This window comes from Amborella trichopoda, chromosome 10 (assembly GCF_054954075.1).
Source record: "Amborella trichopoda isolate Santa Cruz 75 chromosome 10, AtrichopodaSantaCruz75HAP2 v2.0, whole genome shotgun sequence".
Lineage (NCBI taxonomy): Eukaryota > Viridiplantae > Streptophyta > Magnoliopsida > Amborellales > Amborellaceae > Amborella > Amborella trichopoda.
In genome coordinates this window covers 9,360,321-9,383,602 of record NC_142345.1, presented here as the reverse complement: position 1 = coordinate 9,383,602, position 23,282 = coordinate 9,360,321, and the positions used below count along the sequence as shown (strand labels likewise).

The window sequence follows — 23,282 nt, the reverse complement described above, 5'->3', positions numbered from 1 at the left end:
CTTACAAGCAAATCGAGACGTCTTTGCCTAGCATTACCATGAGATGCCTGGTTTAGATCCTCAAGTCGCAGTCCACCGTCTTGGCATTGATCCATCCTTCAAGCCTATCAAGAAGAAATCCAGGAGGTTCAGGCCTAATCTCAAAATGTAGATAGACTTTGAGGTGACCAAGCACAGGAAAGCAGGTTTCATTCTTGAAGCCAAGTACCCAAAGTGGCCCGTAAATGTAGTCCCAGTCAAGAAGAAAAACTGCCAAGTTAGGGTCTGCATTGACTTCTGCGACCTGGATACCGCTTGCTTGAAGGATGCCTTCCTGTTGCCTTTTATGGAGATGCTCATTGACTCCACAGCTCACTGCCAGATCTTCTCCTTCATGGATGGATACTCTAGATACAATCAGATACAGATGGCGCCAGAAGATGAGGAAGTTACCGCATTCTTTACTCCAAAAGGGGTCTTTTGCTTTGGATTGAAGAATGCCGGTGCTACGTATCAGAGAGCAATGACAACCATCTTCAAGGACATGATGCACAAGGAGGTGGAATGTTATGTAGATGACTTGGTGGTAAAATCCGAAAAGAAAGATGCTCATATGAGAGACCTTGAAAAGGTGTTCGAACGGTTATGCCTTCACCAGCTCAAGATGAACCCGCTGAAATGCACTTTTGACGTGCGTTTAGGACTGTTCTTGGGGTTCATTATTAGACAACGAGGGCTGGAGTTCAGCCAGTCAAGATCAAGACAATCCAGGAAATGCCGCCACCAACAACATTGTGAGAGCTGCGATCCCTCCAAGGGCGGCTGGCTTATATCCACAGATTCATCTCAAACCTCTCAGGTCACTGTAAGCCTTTTACGCACATGTTGAAGAAGGATACCTCATTCATCTGGGATGAAGCATGTCAGGCAGGGCTTGATGACATCAAGCGATATTTACTCCATCCTCCGGTGCTCTCTAGACCGGTGTTGGGAAAACCACTCATCCTGTATGTGACCGCTCTAGACGAGTCACTTAGGGCATTATTGGAGCCGAACAATGACGAAGGGAAAGAGACCGCGTCATATTATCTCAGTCGCAGGATGCAAGGGGCAGAGAAGAATTATCCCCCTATCGAGAAGATGTGCCTGGCCCTAACCTTCGCAGTACAAAAGCTCTGCCACTACTTGCTTGGTCATGAAGTAAAACTTATATTAAAAGAAAATCCTGTAAAGTTTCTCATGATACGCCCATGCTTGTCGGGACGCCTTGCTAAGTGGGCATTATTGCTGATGGAATTCAATATCACATACGTACCCAAAAGGCCGTCAAGAGTTAAGCCCTGGCTGATTTTCTTGCAACACATCCTTTACCGGTAGAATCTCCTTTATCAAGTGACCTCCCTGATGAAGAAATATTTTGTGCAGAGCTTGCTCATGCGTGGGAGATGTACTTTGATGGAGCCTTTCAGTCTGATTGAGGAGGCGCCGGAGTGGTATTTATGACTCCCAAAGAGGGGGTACTTCCTCTATCCTTCTCTCTCACTGAGGTTGGTTCTCATAACAAGGCAAAATATCAAGCCCTTATAATTGGGTTGGAGATAGCCTTTGATCTAGACTTGGAGTAGCTCAAAATCTTTGGTGACTCTGAGTTGGTGATACGGTAGCTTAAGGGGATCTATGATGTGAGAAATGCTCAAGCCTTATCACGATACTACAAAATCGTATATGGCTCAGTTTAATGATGTATCCTTGAGTCACATCCCCAGGGGGTTAAACTCGTAGGCTGACGCACTCATAAAACTTGGGGCTACAATTCAATTGTCCTCACTAGTGCCCATGCCTGTCTGGGTGGCAGAGTGGAGATACATTGAACTGAGAACCGAAGTGGACACGGATGATGCGAGAATTCTCTTCCCCAAGTGCCCACCTTATCCATTCAAAGCAATTCTATCAGGTAAAGAAGTTATTTAGGCCGAACAGGAAATGGCACGGAGTCAAGGAGCTGAGGTCCAAAAACAAGAACCGGAGTTCTTCGACCCAATATGTGCAAAAGTCGAGCAAGTAGAAGATTGGAGAGAACCCATCATTAATTTTATGAAGCACGGTAGACTCCCTGAAGATCATATCGAGCGCAATAATAAGCGTCAGATGTCTAATAAGTACACCCTCCTTGAAGGAGGCACTCTCTTCAAATGGTCTTTCGACGGTATTCTTCTTAGATGTGCAGACACACAAGAGGCAAATAAGGTGATGGAAGAAGTACACTCAGGCATCTGTGGACTGCATCAGTCCGGCCCTAAGCTCTATGAACGGATATGTAGATTGCTGTACTATTGGCTTTCGATGGCTACCGCCTCCTTAAACTATGCCAAGAGGTGCCAGGTGTGCCCAATGCACTCGCGCCTCATCCATCAGCCTCCAGAGCCCTTACACCCTACAAGGGCATCATGGCCCTTTTCACAATGGGGTATGGACATTGTAGGACCAATTGACCCTCCTTCTACAATGGGTCATGTCTTCATTTTAACCACAACAGACTATTTCTCCAAGTGGGCTGAAGCGATTCCCGTGGGTCACAGTTGTGAACTTCATGTGGCATCACATCATATACTGATTCGGGGTGCCTGATCAGATTATATCTGACAATGGCCCTCAATTCAAAAGCCATCAAATTGATCGCTTAGTTAACCAGTTCGGTTTCGAATGGAAGTACTCAACTGTGTACCACCCTCGAGCCAACGGATTAGCTGAGGCTTTCAATAAGACCCTGTGCAACGTTTTAAGGAAGTCGGTATCAAAGTCAAAAAAGAATTGGCATGAGAAGCTTCCTGAAACACTGTGGGCCTATCGCACTACCACGTGGAATGCCACCGATTCCACTCCTTATTCCCTGGTCTATGGGGGTGAAGTAGTTTTACCCCTTGAAATTCAACTCCCCTCGCTTTGTGTCGCCATATATCAAGGACTGACCGAAGACAAGAGGGTTAAGCTTCGTTATCAAGAGTTAGATGCTCTCGATGAAGCTCAGCAGAATCTCAAACTCAACCAGGGGAGAATGAAGAGGGCCTTTGACAAGTCAGTCAAAGTCCGTTCATTCGCCTGTGGGGATCTGGTTTTAATGGCCAAAAGGCCGATTGTTATGCATGGGCGGCGCAAAGGAAAGTTTGAACCTAAATGGGAAGGTCCCTTCATAGTCAACAAAGTCTCGCCAAATGAGGTTTACATACTGGCACATCCCGATGGAGAGGAGGCTATGCCCCCCATCAATGGGCGATTCCCCCCATCAATGGGTGATACCTGAAGAAGTATTATCCTTGATACCTCTCAAGAGACTCAATATCCAGCAAAAAGGAAGTAAGAATCAAAGAAGGAAAACCAAGGGAAAGGAAAAGAATAAAGATAGTTCAAACAACATTCTACTCTTTTATTGCATTAGAAGGAATTACAAGCCAAAAAGCCCATTATTAGGGAGATTACAAATCTATCATGCAGTATTGCTCTCGCACCAAAAGAAAAGATACTAGTTGTGCCAAGTGTTGCTCTTGCATCTGACAAAAAAAGGACGATTACAGGCCAAAAAGTTGCTCTCGCATCAAAAGAAAAGAGAGTAGATGCCTCAGCGCTACTCTTGCATCTGAGGAAAAGAGAACGGTTATGGGTCAAAAACCTGCTCCCACATTAGAGAAAGGTAGAAGGGTTTTAGATCGAGTATATCAGACATACAAAGAAAACCCTTATGGCAAGGACCTGGCCTATGATGGAGAGCATACCCTCTTCACAGTGAGAACCCTTTCACTTAACAACATGGAGTTCACTGTTGTGCAGGAGCATTTGGCTTCCAACAGGCTTCATAAGCCCGGCCTTACCATTGGTCAGCACCCATTTCCTACCCAAGTCATTGTCGCACATGACCATCGTCGCGCATGACTCAACGTCGTGCAACTCAGTGCTGCACGTGATCATCATTGCATGCGACTTAGCGTTGTGCGTGATCATCGTCGTGTATGACTTAGTGCCACGCGTGATCATCGCCGCACATGACTCAACGCTGTGCGCAACAATTGCTATGTGCAACTCATTGCTAAGCATGACCACGGTCGGGTATGACTTGTCGTCGTCCATGAAAGGATTGCCAAGTGGGCGTGGGGGTATGGTTACTGCCTCTCACGACGAGCGCCGTGTGCAACCTATCGCCGTGAGTTTTGGCTCGCGACCCTCGTCTCCCTAACGACCGTATTCCTCCCAGTGACCGCTCCCTAACGACCGTCTTCCTCCCAGTGACCGATCACTGCCTGCGTCTGTTTGCTACCCTGCAACCTCTTGGTTTCACACTGGGAAACTCCTCTCACCCACCGGAAACCCATTGTCGCACCTTCCCTTCTCCTTCAAACCACAGGAAAATCCCCAAAAGCCAGTGGAAGTTCACCGGCAGCTCCTTACTGCAACTTGGACCCCTTTCTCTGTTACTCCAAAACTACTATCGGAGTTTCTCACTGGACCCCAGCAAACTCTTTGCTTTTCTCACTCTGACAGCAACCCTCGTTGGCAGACTCCTGCAACCCTTCACGAATGCCCCTGTGTTCCCCTACTGGTGCTCCCTCTTCCCAGCTGGAACTTTCTTGCCAGCAAACTCTTGTAAACCTCCGTTCTTACCGGAGTTCTCACCAAAAGCTTCTCTCTCTCACTACTAATATTTCCTTAAACTTTAGTAAAACGGTGAAAAAGGGGTTTACCCCCTTATATAGACAACGCTTCCCCAAAGTGCCCTCGATAAATTGGGAATGCCAGTCAGGTCCCTGAATACCAAACGGCGATGGGCTGGACCAGGTCTGGCTCAAACCCGAGGCTCGAACAAAGGTTTACCGCCGCCCATGTAGCGCGAAGCATCAAAAGTTGAGCTCAGGCCCGAAGCCCGAACAAAGGTTACCGCCGATCATGGAACCCCGAACAACCAGTGTCAGATGGATCAGGACCGTGTCGGGCCAGCCCCGAGGTCCGAACTCAGACCAACGCCACTCACGACCAACATCGCTCGCAATTAACGCCGCACATGACCGATGCTATGCATGACTAATGCCACACATACCAACGTCGCGCGTTGCCAATAGCCCCGTTCATGAGACTGTTGCCCATGTTAGCGTCATGTGTGTCAATGCTACTGTCGCCCATGATAGTGTCACGTGTGTCTGAACCCTGCTATTGCCAAGTGTGCTACAATCGTCCACACTAGCGTTGTGAGTGCCCTTTGTGCTAAAACCTGGTCACTGCTGTGAGTGTTCTGTCATAATCCCCACTATGAGTTATAACTATGTTGCAGCTCGCCATCCTCAGTGGAGTTAGGTGTATGCCTAGGAAAAAGTCATGCTTACGTCTTCAATCCCCAATGGGTTTGTTTTACACCAAGTCATTATCCTCACTTATTCCTTCGTTATCTTATCCCCAAGGAGTCGGATTACCTTCCACAAGCTTATTCTCCATGGAGTCTCATTTTTCACCCCTTGGGAGTAACACTCACACCTTAATCCCCATAAAGTCCACTTCTATTTTCCATCCCTCGTCGGGCCACCATCTCCATCTAAGCCCTCTTATTGTGTATGGACTTAACCATTTCATCCCCAGGTAGTTGGATGGCCATCCATGCTTCAATTCCCCGATGGAGCTTCGCCTATATGGCGACCCACACAATGGTCCATGCTGCATGACCCTAAACTGCACAGCAATGGTCTAGATGCACGACCTTAAACTGCATGGTCCAAACTATATTACCTTAAACTGTAGCGGAGGTCTAGTTGCACGACCTTAAACTGCATGTTCCTAGCTGTATAACCTTAAAATTCATAGCCACGGTCTAAACTATACGACCTTAAACTATAGCGAAGGTCTAGTTGCATGATCTTAAACCGCATGGTTCTAGCTACATGACTTTAAATTGCATAGCCCCGGTCCAAGCTACATGACCTTAAACCATAGTGCACGCCCTGGCCGCACGACGTAAGGCATGAACTTAAACACGCCCCCACACATGCACACACGCCCTTTACATGCATCTTCACACGTGCCTGCCCTAACTGACCCATCCGTGTACGCACACCACCTTCATCAACTCCCCAGTAAATTCATCTTCCTTCATTACCCTCCATCATTCCATAGTGAGTCTCACCCATGCTCACAAAATAACGGCGAGTCATCCTGCCATCCACACTCGTCGTCGGCTAGTGGGTAACCACTATCCACCTTCCATCCATACACATTCATCTTTCATAGGCAGCCTCGTGCCATCTCCCCAAAGTGAGTCAAACCATCACCATTCTCACTCCATGACCTCTACAGACTGCCATTCATCGCCACCACGGTTCAGCTATATGACCTTAAACTATAGTGCATGTTCTGACCGCATGATGTTAAACTGCTTCACCCAGATCCTGAAGGCATGACCCTAAACACACCCTCACAAAAAAAGAAGAAAAGAATAAAGAGAATAACGGATATGGTGTATACCTGAGTAAGGGAACGCCATGAGTAAAAATGACAAATGGGCATGGTCATGAAACCATGAGTAAAAGCGTTCTGTGAAAATAAAAAACCAGGCACAGTGAAAACCCTAAAGGGCGTCATGAGTAAAAATGGAAGAAAAGGGTGGACATGGCTGTAAGATCATGGGTAAAAGAGCCCCAATAAAAAGAGGTTGGTGAAAATCGTCTCCACGACGCCACTTCCCAAGTCCAAGTAAAAACTCGCAAAGGGCGTTTGGACCAATAAGCAGGTTGATGCAACACACCCCTCATGGGCGGCTTCAGCCAATAAACTCACAAGAAAAATCCCTGGTGTCAGGGTACCTTGGTATCGAGCTTCAAAAAGAATCTGACAGTCTGAGTCCGTTTACGAAAAGAACCAAAAGTCACAAGAATTTCCAAGAAAGCAGGTCAAGGTCCCATGCTAAAGGGCCGCCTTCGCAAAATTCAACTAAAAAAAAGAAAATCACAATGGAAAGCCAAAGATGCTCCCAAAGGCTAACTGTCATGCCAGGTAAAGACTTCAGGGTGATGCCTCACCAAGAGGCCACCTCACCAAACCCCTCCCTAGCCGACAGGCCCAGACCTTCGGGACAGGCCAACAAAAAACCCCCTAATGGACCCCGAAAGATAGGGTCCATAGAGGTGCCCTGCTTGTCAAAGCAAACCTGAGTGTAGCATCACACATGCCCACCAAGGGCTCCTTGGTTGTCTATCCAAAGCATAACCTCAGACGTGGACCACCACCAGAGGACACAAACCCCTGACTAATAGGGAAGAAAGCCCTTAAGCAAGGCACCCAACTGACAGACAAGCCTGGATTCTGACCGACTGGGTCTACAAGCTTTTGAAAGCCCCCAGTTTTCGGAGCTTGAAAAGAGCTCTTGACGTGGATGATGGACATTCCATGAGATGTCCCCCACCAGTAACTCAAGTCTCTTCTCCCCCGAAGTCTCCACATATGGATCTACAAAAAAAGCATCCAAACTTCTGAGCATCCTAGTTACAGCATTGCATGGATATCTCCTCGGCATTCATGTGGTCTTGTGGCTAGGAAGAAAAAATTAATAAAGCCGAAGGAAACTTTCAGAATGTTGTCCTTCCCGCTTCTCTTAAAGCACAACATTCGGCGGGGTAAGCTGTTTGAAGACATTTTCCAGCACCTTGGGTCCCCGAAGAAGAATAAAAGAGAAGTCGATCAATAAAGCCCTGATTTATAGTGAAATTCCTGACAGTCTCATAATTACCCCAGAATGGGTGAAGATGTTCCTAAGGACTTCAAAAGGCCACCTACCACGTTTCGTCGCAATCCGACATATCTAAGGCAGAACACATAAAGAAATAGTTTCGAAAAAATCAACCTCTAGCACCCTGAAACAGACCCCATAACTAGACATCTATTTTCAATGGGTCAAATGGCTGTGGGACCACTGTTATTGGATCCGGCATGGTCGAAAACCCCTAAGGGTTAAGTTTCAGCATAAACAAACATACCAGGACAAAGTTATGGGTGAAACATTAAAAACGGGTAGGCTGCACGCTATTCTTGCGCGTCTCCTTGCACCAATCTTCATTAAAGGAGACTGTTTTGTACAGTCACGAGCAGAAAATTTGAAGACTAATAGCTCACTCGTTACAAGTTGGATCGTGCTCAAATCTTGTGAGCGTGTTCGTCTTGTTAAGACGAGTGTTTTGATATGTGGTATGTCCCATGATGACGTCTGAGCCAGGAGAAAAATTAGAGAGAAATTGGCGATTCGCGGCCAAAGTTATAGGAAAACACACCTCGCTCGAGTGGCCACGTCAAGGCTCTTGCATAACGGATCGACGCGAGACCAGTTCCATTACATGCGTAAGACCTAGAGCTATGTCTGATCCAAACCCCTCACGTGATGAATAGTTAGATTTCACACACAAAGGCATTGAATTCATTGCAGATTTCTGACTGCCGGAATTCAGATTCTGGCCAAAACCCAATGACTGTAAAATCTTCGTTCGGGCACGAAATCAAGCTGTGTTTGTTGCAATGCGATCATGATGGCATGCTCAGCGTAATTCAGTGAAAAAATCAAAGAAAAACATCAAGAAACAAGCACCACTATTTATCGAAATTTTTCAAGATTCATACGAATTTCAAGTTGCATAATCGTGGCCTAAAAATGTGATTCGTGATTCGAAGTTGGTACCAAATCGATCGTCATGCTAAGCCTCACAAGAAAGTAATCATCTTTCGATCAAACGGATGCCGGAGTAACCTCAAATCATCCATGAAAGATCACGCATGTTTTAGGGCAGCAGCAGGGACTGTTTTGGAATTTTTTGTATTGTTGGGCATGGGCAAAACCGTCATTTTGTCCTATCTTTAGATTTTATTTTAATTCAAATAAATTGTAATTATCATCAATTATGTCAGATTTTGGGCATCCACCCATGTTTTGAGCCCAATTCTATAGATATATGTTAAACCTAATTGTAAAGAGCTTCCACCATACCTTCATTCTGAAGAATAAAATTTGAGAGTTTTACACTGAGATTGTGGGCACGACTCTAAAACATGCACACTGAGCCGGGCCTTAACCCGACTAGAGGTTCGAGCCTCTATCTGAGTTCCTTTTCCCTCCTATCATGCACGGCGATGTCCATCGCCGCCCGTGACATTACTCCCCTATTCCCTGACAAGGACATTGAATCGGGCCCTTTCTCGAGTGGCGGGCCAAGTCATGTCCGAGTCCTTTCTAACACACGCGGCAATACCTATCATCGTATGTGTCTTTTCTTCTCTCTTCCCTGACCCTCTCTCTCGTCATGGACGGCGGTACCTAACGTCATCTATGCTTTCTCTTTCCTCCTTTCTCTCTCATATCATGGACGGCGGAGCCCATCCCCGTCCAAGTTCTCTCTTTCTCTCTCTCTCATGTCATGGATGGTAGAGCCTATCATTGTCCATGTTCTCTCTTTCTCTCTCTCTTTTCATGGACGGGCGGAACCTATCGTTGTCCATGTTCTTTCTTACCCTCTCTCCTCTATCATGGACGGCAGAACCCCATCGTCGCCCATGCTTCTGTCTTTCTTCTCTCTCCTCTGTCATGGACGATAGAACCCATCTTCGTCCATGCTTCTTGCCCTTTTCTCTCTCTTCTCCCTTTTCTTCTTTCTTCTCGCTTTTCTTTCTCTCCCTCTTCTTTCTTCTTCCTCCTCTCTCTTATTCCTCCTCTTTCTCCTTTCTCTATCTTCTTCCAATCTTTCTCCTCTCTCTTCCTTCTTTCTCTCTCGTATTTCTATCTCTTTTTTTAATCTCTCTTCTCTCTCTTCTTCCTTTCTTTTCTTTCTTCTCTCTTCTCTCTTCTCTCTTCTTTTTCTCTCTCTTCCCTCTTCCCTTTCCTATCTCTTCTTTCTTCTCTTTTTCTCTCTTCCTCCTTTCTTCTCTTTCTTCTTCCTTATTTCCTCTTTCATTTGACCAAGGGATGCTAAGATTAGCACTGTCATGGTAGTCCGTCGTTGAACAGTATTGCCGCCGTGTAGGTGAAAGTTACCATACCCGTTTTGCTGCCACAACAGGTTAGATATTGTGCCCGGCTAGTTGATGTTAGTCTTGTCGTCAAGTAGTATTATTGTCGTGCCGGTCTGAGTTACCGTGCCCGTCTTGCTACCACGCCAGGTCAATCACCGTACTGGTCTAACTACTGTGTCAGTCTAGCCACCGGGTCAAATTTCTCTTTCTTCTCTTCTCTTCCCTCCATCTTATTTCTCCCTTCTCCTCTTATCAGCCCAATCTTCATCTCATTCCTTCCCTTTCTTCTTTGAATGCTCACGTTTGTATGCCTTCTCTCAAAGACAAGGTGGGGTCCCTCGGCCCACTTGTCTTGTAAATTAGTCGTGTGTGTGTGATTGCATAAATAGGAGAGTACAGGTCAAGGGAGGCAATTTTGAACTAGTTGTAGGACTGGGGGCTTTTCGACGTGATCTAAGAGGGTACCCATGCGAGTCAGCTTGAGTGAGTCACGGACCTAGGTAAGGTGTGTCTCGCCTCACATTAAATTCCTCTCTCATATGTTGGTATACCTGCCCTTATTTTGTAACAAGGTTTTTCGAGAGAGCGGTCTCAAGTCTCGGGTTCCCTTGAAACCCAAGACACGTGCCACCAGGTCATCCCGACCCGGAAGGCGAGATCGAAACACCTAACCAATTAGCGCAACTACAAGGCCCTCTAAGAGGAAGCAAGCTTACTCTTCAACTTGTTGGCTCTAGCTCTGTAGTATAGTGTAGTATAGTATAATATAGTCCTGGCCCTTGATCCGCGAGCAAGGGCACGAGTACAAGCATCATAAGCAAGGGCATTGCAACTATGGACGAGCTAGTGTTGAAACGTTAGTCAAATGAGCTATGAGAGAGCAAACTGACGTTGTTGTTTATGCGTACATTTGTAGGCATACTTTTCAAGGGGTTGAGAATATACTTTGCTCAGTCTTTAACAAGAGTACTTTGCTCAGTCTTTAACAAGAGAACTCAGTCTTTCACAAGAGACTAAGCATCTCTTCTCCCATCATGGTAGATACTCCTATCCAACTGCCACGGTCTTCCCAGTAAGAGGTAACGGGCATCCACTGGAAGCATGTCGAAGCATATTTCATCCTCATATTTTCAAATAGAAAACTTATACTTCTCTATAACCATGATCTTGCCTCCCCTCTTAAACCATGAAAAGCTATAAGACTCAGGGTGGTGTTCCCTTTTGAGTTTCAATTTATCCACCAAGGAATTTGACAACATATTTTCCAACTCCCATGATCTATCATAGCAACACACTTTTTCCCATGTGGTGAATAACAAGTTCAGAAGATATTATGCCAACGCCATTTGTCATCTTCTTGGATAGAAAATACACATGGAATGCATGAGTGGGATCACATTACTCTCCCTACTCTTCAGATTTATCATATATGCATTATTTTTATTCCTCATCCTCAACCTTTACCAAATTCACTTGAACCACGGCCTTCTTTTCAAGCACTCATATACTCTATGACCCTTTCCCACACTGCTAATAGGCTGAGTTTGAAACCATGGCGAGTTTGCCACTCTCCTTGATTCCTCCCCCATCATGAAGATTTGGAAGATCGAAGGGGTGTCCAAGATCCATACCATATGATTTCTACTTCCATACCTTTTAAGGATCGCCTTTATCACTCTTTTAAACAAGCTCGATTTTGATTTGTCTTCTGCCTTAATGCCCATTTGATATTCCTATTTGCAGGTGTGCAGCGAGTGCTTCATGAGATTTAAATGGACACTTGATTTCAGCCTGCTTAAGTATTAGGCCACTATCTAATCATCACTCTCATGTAGATTTATATCAGTCAACAACTTGTTAAATTAGTCTGTGTAATTGGAAAAAAAATGATGAACTTGTTTGTGCAATTGATGTAACTTTCTGCAAGGAGACTGAATATAGTCGAAGGACAGGAACTTATCATCATAGTTATCACAACCGGATCGAACAGGTGGTCTGACGTGTCGGACTGCCAACAAGTGCCTTGACATGTCTAGTCCTAGGTAAAAATAGACTTTATTTAAAAACCAGTCAAAACCAATGTTAGACAGATTTTGGTTGATCGAACCATCCTGTTTTAACTAGTTCTATTGTTAAAATGAAGTTGACCAATTTTTAATACATTTTATATTTTCATACTATTATATCTATTATTATGTCCTCTTTTTCCAAAGTCTCGTCCAACCGGTTCAACCAGTGGTTGCCCCGGTTTTGACTGGAACCAAACTCCTCACTAATTCGGTAGTCGTTCAAACTCTAACAACACTGATTATTCACTATTTTGAGTCTAGTCACGTACTAATCATAGTAGCACTTATTCCCCCCTATGTCGATATTGTTGCCACTAGAAAAGAGTGTGTCCTTCATGTTCCATGGGAACAAATTGAAGCTTTCATTCATCCAAGAGATCCTTCTATTCAAAGAAAGCTTCTACAGATTTTATTCAATTACAACACTCATTGGGATTGAGCTTACCTTTGAAGTCGAGAACATTGACTGAATGCTTTTGTCCACACCTTCCAGGGCTCTTGTCAAGCACTCCAAGCTCCAACCACCATCCCTTTGCCTAGTCCTTGGGGCTAATTAAATAGGTGTCAGGCCACCAAGCTCTAACTGTGTATTCCCGTCCTTGGGGCTAATTAAATAGGTGTCAGGCCACCAAGCTCTAACTGTGTATTCCCACTATTTGAACTCGCAAATGTAGTATTGCTACACCTGGAAGATGTGGAATCCGACTTTTGAAGAGTTCTTTTAGCTTTTTGACGAAATTATTCATTGGACTGTCCAATTTAGTTTAAGCACTGATACCCTCAATGGTAGCTTGTCTACGGGGCTGTTTCGCAAAGGCATCGTAGGGTGTGAGGTTTCAAGGGGTTTTAAATTTTCATAATCTTCCTACTTTGGTACCAACTTAATGAAGGGTAGGCTCTGCAGGGTGTTGTCAAGAATCACTCAACCAGAAACCAGCAAAATAGGGTTGAATCACTCACTCTGGTCACAAAAGAATCACTTACTTCCTACAAGAAGGACTCACTCAACTCCGAGTGCAACAGAAAATTGCATGTAATGCATAATATATCCGAATAAAACTTTGTCACTACTATTTACATCCATTGTATAACACTTTTACTAACTCAAAACCCAAGTCTAAATGCTTCCAAAGATTCTTTATCACGTCCCTATATATCGGAAAAACAGAACCCACCTTTGGACTCGTGAAACAATTACTATATTAAAGACTAACACATTGCCCATCCAACATATGTTCTGATGCAAAATACCTGCTTTTAAGCAAGACTCATTTCCCACACACTTTTACAAAGAACAATAAATTCTCAAGCACACGCATGATGCAACACCCATTTCCAAGGCAACATCCACAGTAACTTGACATCAACAACTAATAGCATTAACCCAGCACTGGCTTCACTCTCAACTAAAACCTAGCTTGGATGGCTTATTCCAGCCCCTATCCGAGCTGAGTTTACTTGGGCCCAAACTCTAATGAGCTATGATTTATTCAAGGCAAGGTCCAAAATGCCCAGAAAATCTTGAAAAATCACTTTAAAAAAGAAAAAAAAAAAGGAAATCTTTACAAAATTATACAATAGTAAGAAAAGTATAAACCATGAAATATGAAAGTTCAATGTTATTGGCTTAAAAAGTTTCAGAAAAATCCAAAAATTTTGGAAAAATTAGCAAAATAAAAATTAGAAAAATATTAAAATTGTTTTACAAAAAAACAAAAAAGAAGAAGCAGAAATTATAGTCACTTAAGTATATATCAATCATGAATTATTTAGTAATAAATTCCAACTTATAGTTACGTAAGTATTCAATCATGAATTATTAGTGCTAAATTGCAAAACACAAAATTTACTTGAAATTTTCTAGGCTGATTACCTAATCTTCAAGCTCAGTATGTATCGCTGCGTCCAATCTTTAACCAAGATTCCTCAAGAAACCCAAATCAAACACCTAAAGAATATTTGGGTTTCAAGTTCAAGCCTAGGAGATTTGACCTTTTGAAAACCTTTTATTGAACAGTAAGTCCAAATTTCGAAGTTCTCAAATCCTAATGGTTTTTAGTTTTTTAATAAGAACCAAGCATGTTGTTAGATCAAGAACATAAAAATAGGAATATGAATTGAATTTTACCAAAGTCAGACCAACGACCCCAAAGATATCACAATTTTTTAAAATTAGGTAAAACGTTAGCCGAATTTATTAGTATCAAGAATCTATCAAATCTTATTGTTTTCTCAAATCCAATTCTATGTAATAGATAGATCAGGAAAAAATCGAATTAGATTTGCAATTTTGGCTCAAATTAAATAGGGTTTGAGCTCAAATTTTAATTAAAAAAAGCAAAGAGGGGGAGAGGGGGCAAAATTCAAAAAATGAAGACGGGGCAGATTATTACACCCTTTTAATTCCTGCATGTAGAACTCGGTGATGTCGTTACAATAGTTACCTGAATATTGTACAGGTGCCCTTTGGTACTATGATCATGGCTCAATAGGCTACCATACCCAACTGACTCACTGGTGCTTGACTCTACTCGGGCAAGTACAAACACAACACTCTATATAGAATTTCATATCTTCATCAACATCAAAGCCGTTTTCCAACTATTAGGGTCAACTATTTCATGAAACATTTTGGCAAAGTTTTATGTTCGCTGCTACTCAACATTAATATATACAATCACAACAATTTGTTGGTGGTATAAGACCAATGGGCTAGAAATGCAATCTTTTAACAAATTTCCTTTGTATAAAAACTTAAGGGTTTAAATGCATGAATATCTCAATACAAAACCATAATACATATATTCTAGCCTCCAAACATGGTTTATACACATTTGAATAATAAAATTCAACCCTAATAGGTCCTTTACAAATTCCTTACTCAAAAATTCAATTAAACTTAATACAATATTCAAATATTCACATTGTACATCTCTACAACATATTGCATGACTTGCACTCGCAATTCCTCATTATAACAATATGATAATTTCATTTTCATTCTTCATCCTCATCATATATCATAATATCTCATACACATCATACACTTGTTCATAATAATTCAATAAGATTTCAATTCGCATAAACAATAATGCATAACATTAAAGCTCATACCGCAAGATTAAAAAACAATCTCAATATTCACACAATATACTCAGTTTAACCAATTATGAATCCATTTAATAGCTGTAAATACATCAAATTAACATGCAAACATACATAGGAAAACCATGGTTCGAACCCCTTGTACCTGAGCCACGAAAGGGCCTTTTGAGGACTTAATTTAGTCTCATTGTTTAAGGTACAAATGATAATAATAACTCAAGGAGATCAATCCAATGGAAAGCAAATGATCATTTTTATTTCACTTAATGGGGATCAAATCATGAGATAGACATGCATCAAAATATCTCTTCAAAGTTTGAGAGAGATACTACACAAAATAAGGAAGTTATGGTGAAACTACACCATGTGGTCCATAAGGGACCACGCGAACTTTTAAAAGGGAACTCAATGGAATATTTCTTATGCTTAAATATGATGAAATAAACCTCTCATCAGTTGCATATTCTTAGTAAAAATTTCAGAAAAATAAGATCAATAAATCAAGTTCAAACTACTCAAGATCATGGAGTAAGCAAGCTAGTCTACACATACTATGCTTTGGGACTCTTCAAATATCAAGTTTTCATGACAAAAAATGAAAAAAGCTACTGTAAATTAAGAATTATAGTAAGATTTACTAATGGAAATGAGGTAGGAATTAAATATCTGAGAAGAAAAATCAATACCTTAATGAAGCACTAATATGGGCTTGATCACATAAATAATGGACTACTCCTTGGAACGGTTTCAAATAAAAGCTCAAGGAAGAAGATAGTCTCATGGGTGACTACCTTTTTGTCAAGGGCTCTCTCTCTCTCTCTCTCTCTCTCTCTCTCTCTCTCTCTCTCTCTTTGAAGTGAATACTCAAGTTATGATTATAATTGATTTCATAAGTTATTTTTATACTTAGATAATAAAGATGGATTTAATCTTGATCCTTGATGCCTTAGATTAATGGCAAATGAGAGGTTTTTATCCAAACCACTCATCCATATCTTATCACCAAGATCAATGGATGAGCTTTTGACACCTTTCACTCCTTAAACCTAGGTTTATAGTCATTTTACCTTGAAGCCCTTAGCTCTATGTTTTACTTCTCATTAAATCCAAATTCATATTTACACTTACGCTCATGATTTTTGAATAATTTTTTAGAGCCAATAAAATACAAGGACATGGATATAAAGGTAATATGAGACATCCACACATGTGAATAAAATATCTTATGACACCACCAATAGGATTTTAACAACACTAAAGTTTCATATGAGTCAAGCCCATAAGGTGGTGTCGCATAAGATATACTCACATGCTACAAAATCATATGTGGATAATAATATTAATTAAATTAATTCTCAAAATTTCATGACTTCACACATATCAAAAATGGCACATATGAGCAAAAAAAAACATGTGATTTAAATCAAACTTAAGTCATTACAATATATAGCCCTTTAAATAACAAGATAACATGTTATAACATAATATCAATAAAAGAATTAATGACAAATAGGTCCCCACATGGATATGACATTAGCATGATGTCATCCACAAGTGAGGAGGTGGGGGAGCCACATGGCATGCCTATGGCCACTTGGTATCCATGTCGCATCCCAACAGGATATTCTTGTTTGGTATTTACGTTAAACAAATTTGAAAATCACATTTTTTATTGTTTAAAAAATCTAAACAATTCTCCAAAAATCTCAAAAATTCTCTAAAAGATTTTTCAACATTATTACACAATTTCTCATCAATATAAAATATTTTCTCGTCAATTTTAGATTAATTTGGGCCAAAGGTAAATGAAATCTCTAGACTTATAACACTAGTCGGAGTCTTCCATTGGGCTAAACCGAATGACGTTCCACCGATGTCTCAAGCCGACCCAATGGACTTATGCTCCACAATCTATGGCAGGAACACATAATTGGTCACATCAAAGTCGTTGAGTTAGAGCTTCCCGTCACTAGGGATTCAATGGATTACTGGTGCACCCCAGTGGGACATATTCCTACTCAAATACAGGGGTCCTCTCAAAGAACATGTGCACTAGCTCTTTTAAGTCGGATAATACTATCGAAAAGTGGCTTCCCCATACGATTATGGGTGTACATGCCATGGAACGGTATCGTGTCAGAATACGAGCTCATGTCCCATGAGCCAACCATCCCATACAGAGCGAATACTCTTTTAAATACTCGGGTTCTATTATTCTCAATTGAATTTTTCAAACCCTGGCTTATCACAGCAACTATGAGGCATTTTAATCAATATATTCATGGCTGGGAGGTGACTCTCACACCTCCTCGAGAGTTCACACTCTCAAAACGTATACTCTCAATGCCTCAAATACTCGAGGTATATGAATCTGGGCCTCAGTGCGCCAAGCACCCAGATTCAGTCTCTCTCTAACTCCCACTGAACGTAAGACTATTGGTTTTAAAGCTTTGAAAGGCCATATAGCCAACATTCTCCCACTTGACCTTGTAAGGCCATATAAACGATTCTCTCTCTCATTCTTATACACGATGATATAATTTAAAATATCCATTCTCTACCATAAAAGCAATGCTCATATCAAGCAAGGGGGCAAGTATCAACAACCAAGTCAACTTTCTCAATCTCATATCGTGCATAAGCGTAATTGTATGTTCCATATGCATAGGCAATCAACATGGACCATTAACATAATCAATAGTTATGAACTAATAAAAGCAAGTGTGGTCAAACATATGTGCAAATTATCAAGAATTATTTCTATGCCTGGTGTATGTCACATAAACAACAAATCACAATTTAAATGTCATGTTCGATCTCTTTCATCCACATATTTAATCAAATATCATGTAGTTTATGTGTCAACATATCATATCATACTCACGTCAATGCTTGACATACTAATCTACTAGGTGCTAATTGCCGAAGTAACCCTCATCTTCAACAATCACATATTCTAATAATACAATGGGTATCCCTAAAGGAAAAGAAATATGGGAACATATGGTATGGCAAAGAGTACAGTACTTTTATGTGCATGTTCATGACAATTTATACTCATAAAGATTGACATATATGTTCACATCTATCTTCTTACTTGCACTTTCAAGATTTATTCATGTGCTCAAAAGTTCACAACTCTATGTACATGTCAATTCTCAAATAACACAGATTTTTACTCGAACAAAAGTTCATTAAAATCATGATTTAATCTCATACATTGTTCTCAAAGTTTCCTTAGTCACGACATGGTACTTTATCCATTCAAAACCAAAGTGTGGGAGTAGTGATTGGACTTTCAAGCATTTCATCATTCAATACATTCAATCTCTTATTGATATTACAGTAGGCTTAGATGGCTAGCAGGTGTCATCATGAACCTATTAATTAGATCCAATCCCAATATCAAGAGAGGTTCAATTATACATGTCTGAGTGACCAAACACATTATAAGTTCGAATCAATTAGGACATTATCTCATGTAATGTGGGACTTATCAAAGTTTATTGGATTTCTCTCACATTTAATTTCACAAATTATCTCATGATAAACAACCAATTGCATTAAGTCGTATGTATATTGTCCATGCATAGATAGTCACTATCAGTGTGACTAGCCTATAAAATGAGGTGTCCTTATCATCATATAATAATATCATAATCTATGCAGCTCTACATAAGGTCTCACTACTATTAAAAACATTTTCAAGTGGCTTATGCGCTCCACTAAAAGACTTACTAGCCTTTTAGAGACTGATAGAAGCTATCTAGTGGATCATCCATATGAAAGTGAATGGATATGATCACCATAGCATGAAATGCATGTATAGACAAGTGAGGATCTATTACCATAATGTCATACAATTAATCATTGAAAATTCAAAAGTCTATCACAGAGATGTCTCACTACTCTATCAAGTGACATATTACGTAACTTAAAACTTCTCACTGTGGTACTAAATGAAAACAAGAATACTTATAATGCAGGGGAAAAAAACGGCCCATGGGTTCATAAAATGCTCAATTTTCAAATAAGAGGTCAAACACTCCTTTCGACTTTTATTTACAAATCACAAGGAACCAAGAATTGGCAAAATAAGTGCCCAATCATCACGATCGTGTTTGGATGGATATATAGAAAAGAGAAAGTACAGGAGAGATGAATTTGAAAGTAATTACGAATAATGAAAGCAAATAAAATATAAAAAAGCATTCTGACCTTTAAGGATTCCAAGTTGAAAAAGGGATTGAGAATCTTCCTGTGGCTCTCCCACACCTCTCCATTAATAATAACAACACTGTTGCCCAACATTTCATTTAGGTATGGGTTAGTTATGTTCTTTACAAAATGCTTTGATTTGGTGACCGTCATCTCTCTTATGAGCTCCGGCTCCATCAATACAAGCCTAGGACTTGTCCCAAACCAGTACAAGTACACACTACCTGCACTCACATCAACATCGCCAATGGCATTAAGCAAAGGGTGGGGCTTTAATGGGACAATTGAGACGGCTAACTCGCTTGTACACATGCATCCACCTTGTAGAATTTATCTTAAAGATGGATGGATTTTTCATTAAAATTTTAAAATTTAAAATGACTTTTTCTATATACTTTTGCACAATTAATTTGATATTTTGGTCTCATGCACTTCTTATGATGTCTATGTTAAAAATTGGACATTCATGGTGTAGAAACGAAAAGTAATCCACGAAAACTAGAAAGAAGAAACAAACACAAAAGAAAAAGACAACCAACTACATCGCAATGATATACGTGGTTCGGCAACGTGCCTACGTCTACGGGTGATGAGAACTTCTTTACTGGCAATGGAGAATAGGGTTACCAAAGCTCTTTTCCTCACGCCTCGCTGATTACAAAGCAATCTGCATTTTTCCCTTAAACCTTAACCCTAATCGTAACAATATATATCGAGTCTCAGATAGATGGTACAAATTATCGAAATACCCTTGTACGGATATATATCAAGTCTCAGATATATCAAATCTCATGTACGGATATATCTGAATTTTCCCTCCAAAGTCGTCTTTTTTACTCTACCTTGGTAGATCTATTTCTTCAGAATACAAGACATCATACAAGACATCAATCCTCAACACATGGATCAGACTGATGCGTCCATTGACAAACAAATAACTTTTCCTAACAAAAACAAAATGGTGAACTGAAATGGGGTACAAAAATAGATCTACAGTCCTGTATTTTGGGCACATATTTTCTTCATTCCATCCAAGAGGATTATGCAAACTTTTGGAGATAAAAAATCTAGAGGATCCTTTCTAAAACACAAATTGTTAGTATGCATAGGGGGATACATTTCTACAATTTAAACTCCAAAGCAAAAAACATCCATCTTTAAGATGGATGCAAATGAGTGGTCCCTCCAAAAAGTGTTAAAACAAATGGTTTAAATATTTTCTTCAATAAAATTATTATTTCCATTCCTTAGATTTTATTAATTTTTATAAATTCACAATCTCCAAGGTAGAGATTATATATTCCTTAAAATTAGGTTGAAACCCATTTCAAAAATGAGTTTTTAAGAGGGGACTTATTTCTATATATACGTCCTATAACTCATAGAAGCCCTGAACTTCCTAAAACAATGAATGGTGCATTACGTGTGGACTATGTTAGCACCATTGCCTTCGGTGGTGATTTTTCAAAGCAGTCCGAGGTTGGCATCCTCGGACCGCAAAGACTGAATTTGTCTAAATTTGTTAAGCATTCAAAGGCAGTTCGAGGTGCCTATTCTCGGAATGCCTTCTCTAGTACTCTTCAGGGCGGTCCAAGGTTGGCATCCTCGGACCGCATTAGCTCATTTGTTTCCTAAGAAATAAGGTGGTCCCAGTATGCCAACCTTGGACTGCTGTCTAGACTAGGCATTACCCCTCTCACTAGGGCACTACCCTATTAACAAAACAAACTAAAAAGCAAAAAAATAAAATTAAAGTGCAATCTGAGGATGCTATCCTCACATTGAGAGGCAATTTTGGAGAAACATAAAAAAACACAGGTTGAGGGCCCATTTCATATTTTCTTTTTTTTTGGTTTTTTTAATGCGAAAATATCTCTATATCTCCTAATTTTAGGTTTCATTTCTTGATAAACTCAAGGTTTCTAACCCCCTAGCCACTTTAAACCTATTTTTTAATCTAAACAAATGTGAGAAAGACATGCTCTTTCTAAACCCAATCTTTTTTTCTCTCTTCACTTATATACTATAAACTTCTCTCACTGTCTCTCTTCTTGTGTCTCTCACTCTTTTTCCTTTTTTGTTTCTCCAAACACTTCTCTCTCTCTCCCGGTAACCACTCACCTACATAAAGCCCTTCTCTCTCTCTCTAGAAATTTGAGAGGATGGCTTTTAGAAAAGGCATATCTTTTTAGATTTGTTTGGCCTAAAAGAATATGTTTAAATTAGCTCAGGGGATTAGAAGAAATAAAATCTACAATTTTTATGTCCCAATATATCTTTTAAAACCTTGAGTCTATTGTGAAATGAAACTTAAAAATATAGGGTATGAAGATATTATCCCTTTTTTAAATTACTCTATAGTGAATTACCCGTATCATAGATTATCTCCCATCAAGAAAAACTACTTGCTACTATTTGGTTGAGAGATTTTGTCCGAAGCCTTTTATGTGGCCCAATAAAATGTGCACAGCATGTTGGTACAATAAAAATGCACTTGAGGCCGCCAAAATGGGAAGAAACACCAACGAAATCCACTGCCCTAGAGCGTAAGAAATATTTTTGCCTAGAACAAAAAATAAAGGTTACTCAGATGGACATGTACATTCCCCTTCAAAATCCATCTGAAAGATAGATCTTGGATCCAGAACTTTCATATTTGTTAATTTGAACAATAATGGTGATTATAAATTTAAAATTATTTTTCACCAAAAAAAAATTACATTTTCTGAATATCTCTTTTCCCACATCCATTTTGACATATAGTGGCAGCAATTTTGTTTTGACTTCATCAAAAACGGTGGAGGTAAGAAATACTCCTCACACATGAGTGCGAGAAATATAGAGAACAATGATGACTAGTATATAGAGAACATATTTACCAAAAAAAACAGAATACTCGTATATAACAGTAGATACTTGGCGTTGGTGGCATATATCTATATATATGGGTATGTATTTAACGTGACCATTTACCCTTGATACAAGGAGGCTATAATTACTTATAACCATCCGATGTGAAATTTGATACTTTGGGTGCGCTATAGAGTATGAGAAAAATTCTTTTAAATTTTGATCATGGTCATTGGAATAAATGCAGCCATCTAATTTCACATCCAATGGTCAAAATTAATTGTCCACCTTATATCAAAAATAAATTGTCTCATTATATATTTTTCATATATATATATATATATATATATATATATATATATATAAAATGATGAAGATATGGTGTTGAGGGAATTTCTAGAGGAAGGAACAAGATTGGAATGCGTAGGATGAGTACAACAAACCATATTTTTTTCTCCAAACGTTGATGTGAGGCATAATGCCCGAAACAATGTCATGCTTTGAAGTAGCGACTCCTTTTTGGGTCTGAGATTTGTGCTGCTGTTTGATTTGGGCCAAGTCTTTGAGGTTGCCAAGCAAAAGTTTATATGAGGGTCCTTTGATCCCCTGTGACCTGAAAAGTTTTTGAGTTCTCTTGGGTCTCCACCAAAGAAACGAAATGAGCCTATGCAAGCCATAGAGAACCAGGAAAACCAACATTATTGAACCACTATTGAGTTGCAGGGTGCCCATCATAGTTGCGGAGGCTTAGGGTTTAGAGGTTGTTGTTCTGTAAATAAGGAGGAGAGAGATACCTTACAAGAGGGAGAGAGATGGCGAGGGGTAAAGGACTAGTAAACGTCATTTCGTTGAATCGCATAAAGTTTCACTATTTTAGAGAGAGAGAGATCCTGGAATAAGGAAAAAAATTATAGGGACATTAAAGAAACATTCAATTAATCTTGTCAAAAAAGAAATTACAAAATCATTGTGCCATTTCATGAAATAACAAAAAAAGAGAGCTTCACTATATCTTCCAGTTGGTCACATTGCTCAATG

The 23,282-nt window shown here is 40.3% G+C and overlaps 1 protein-coding gene across 2 annotated transcripts in view; it reads right to left on the bottom strand.

The window, feature by feature from the left end:
* The window catches only part of LOC18446161 (cytochrome P450 CYP72A616), a 39,435-nt gene extending 16,442 nt beyond the window's left edge, over window positions 1-22,993 (bottom strand). For both annotated transcript variants that reach the window (XM_006856286.4, XM_020674845.2), the window contains exons 1-2: window positions 22,688-22,993; window positions 19,395-19,618 (exon numbers count right to left, since the gene is read on the bottom strand). In XM_006856286.4, the coding sequence (XP_006856348.3) occupies window positions 19,395-19,618; window positions 22,688-22,979 (516 nt within the window). In that variant the 5' untranslated portion in view covers window positions 22,980-22,993. The remainder of the gene's footprint in view (window positions 1-19,394; window positions 19,619-22,687) is intronic.
* Between the last annotated feature and the right edge of the window lie 289 nt (window positions 22,994-23,282).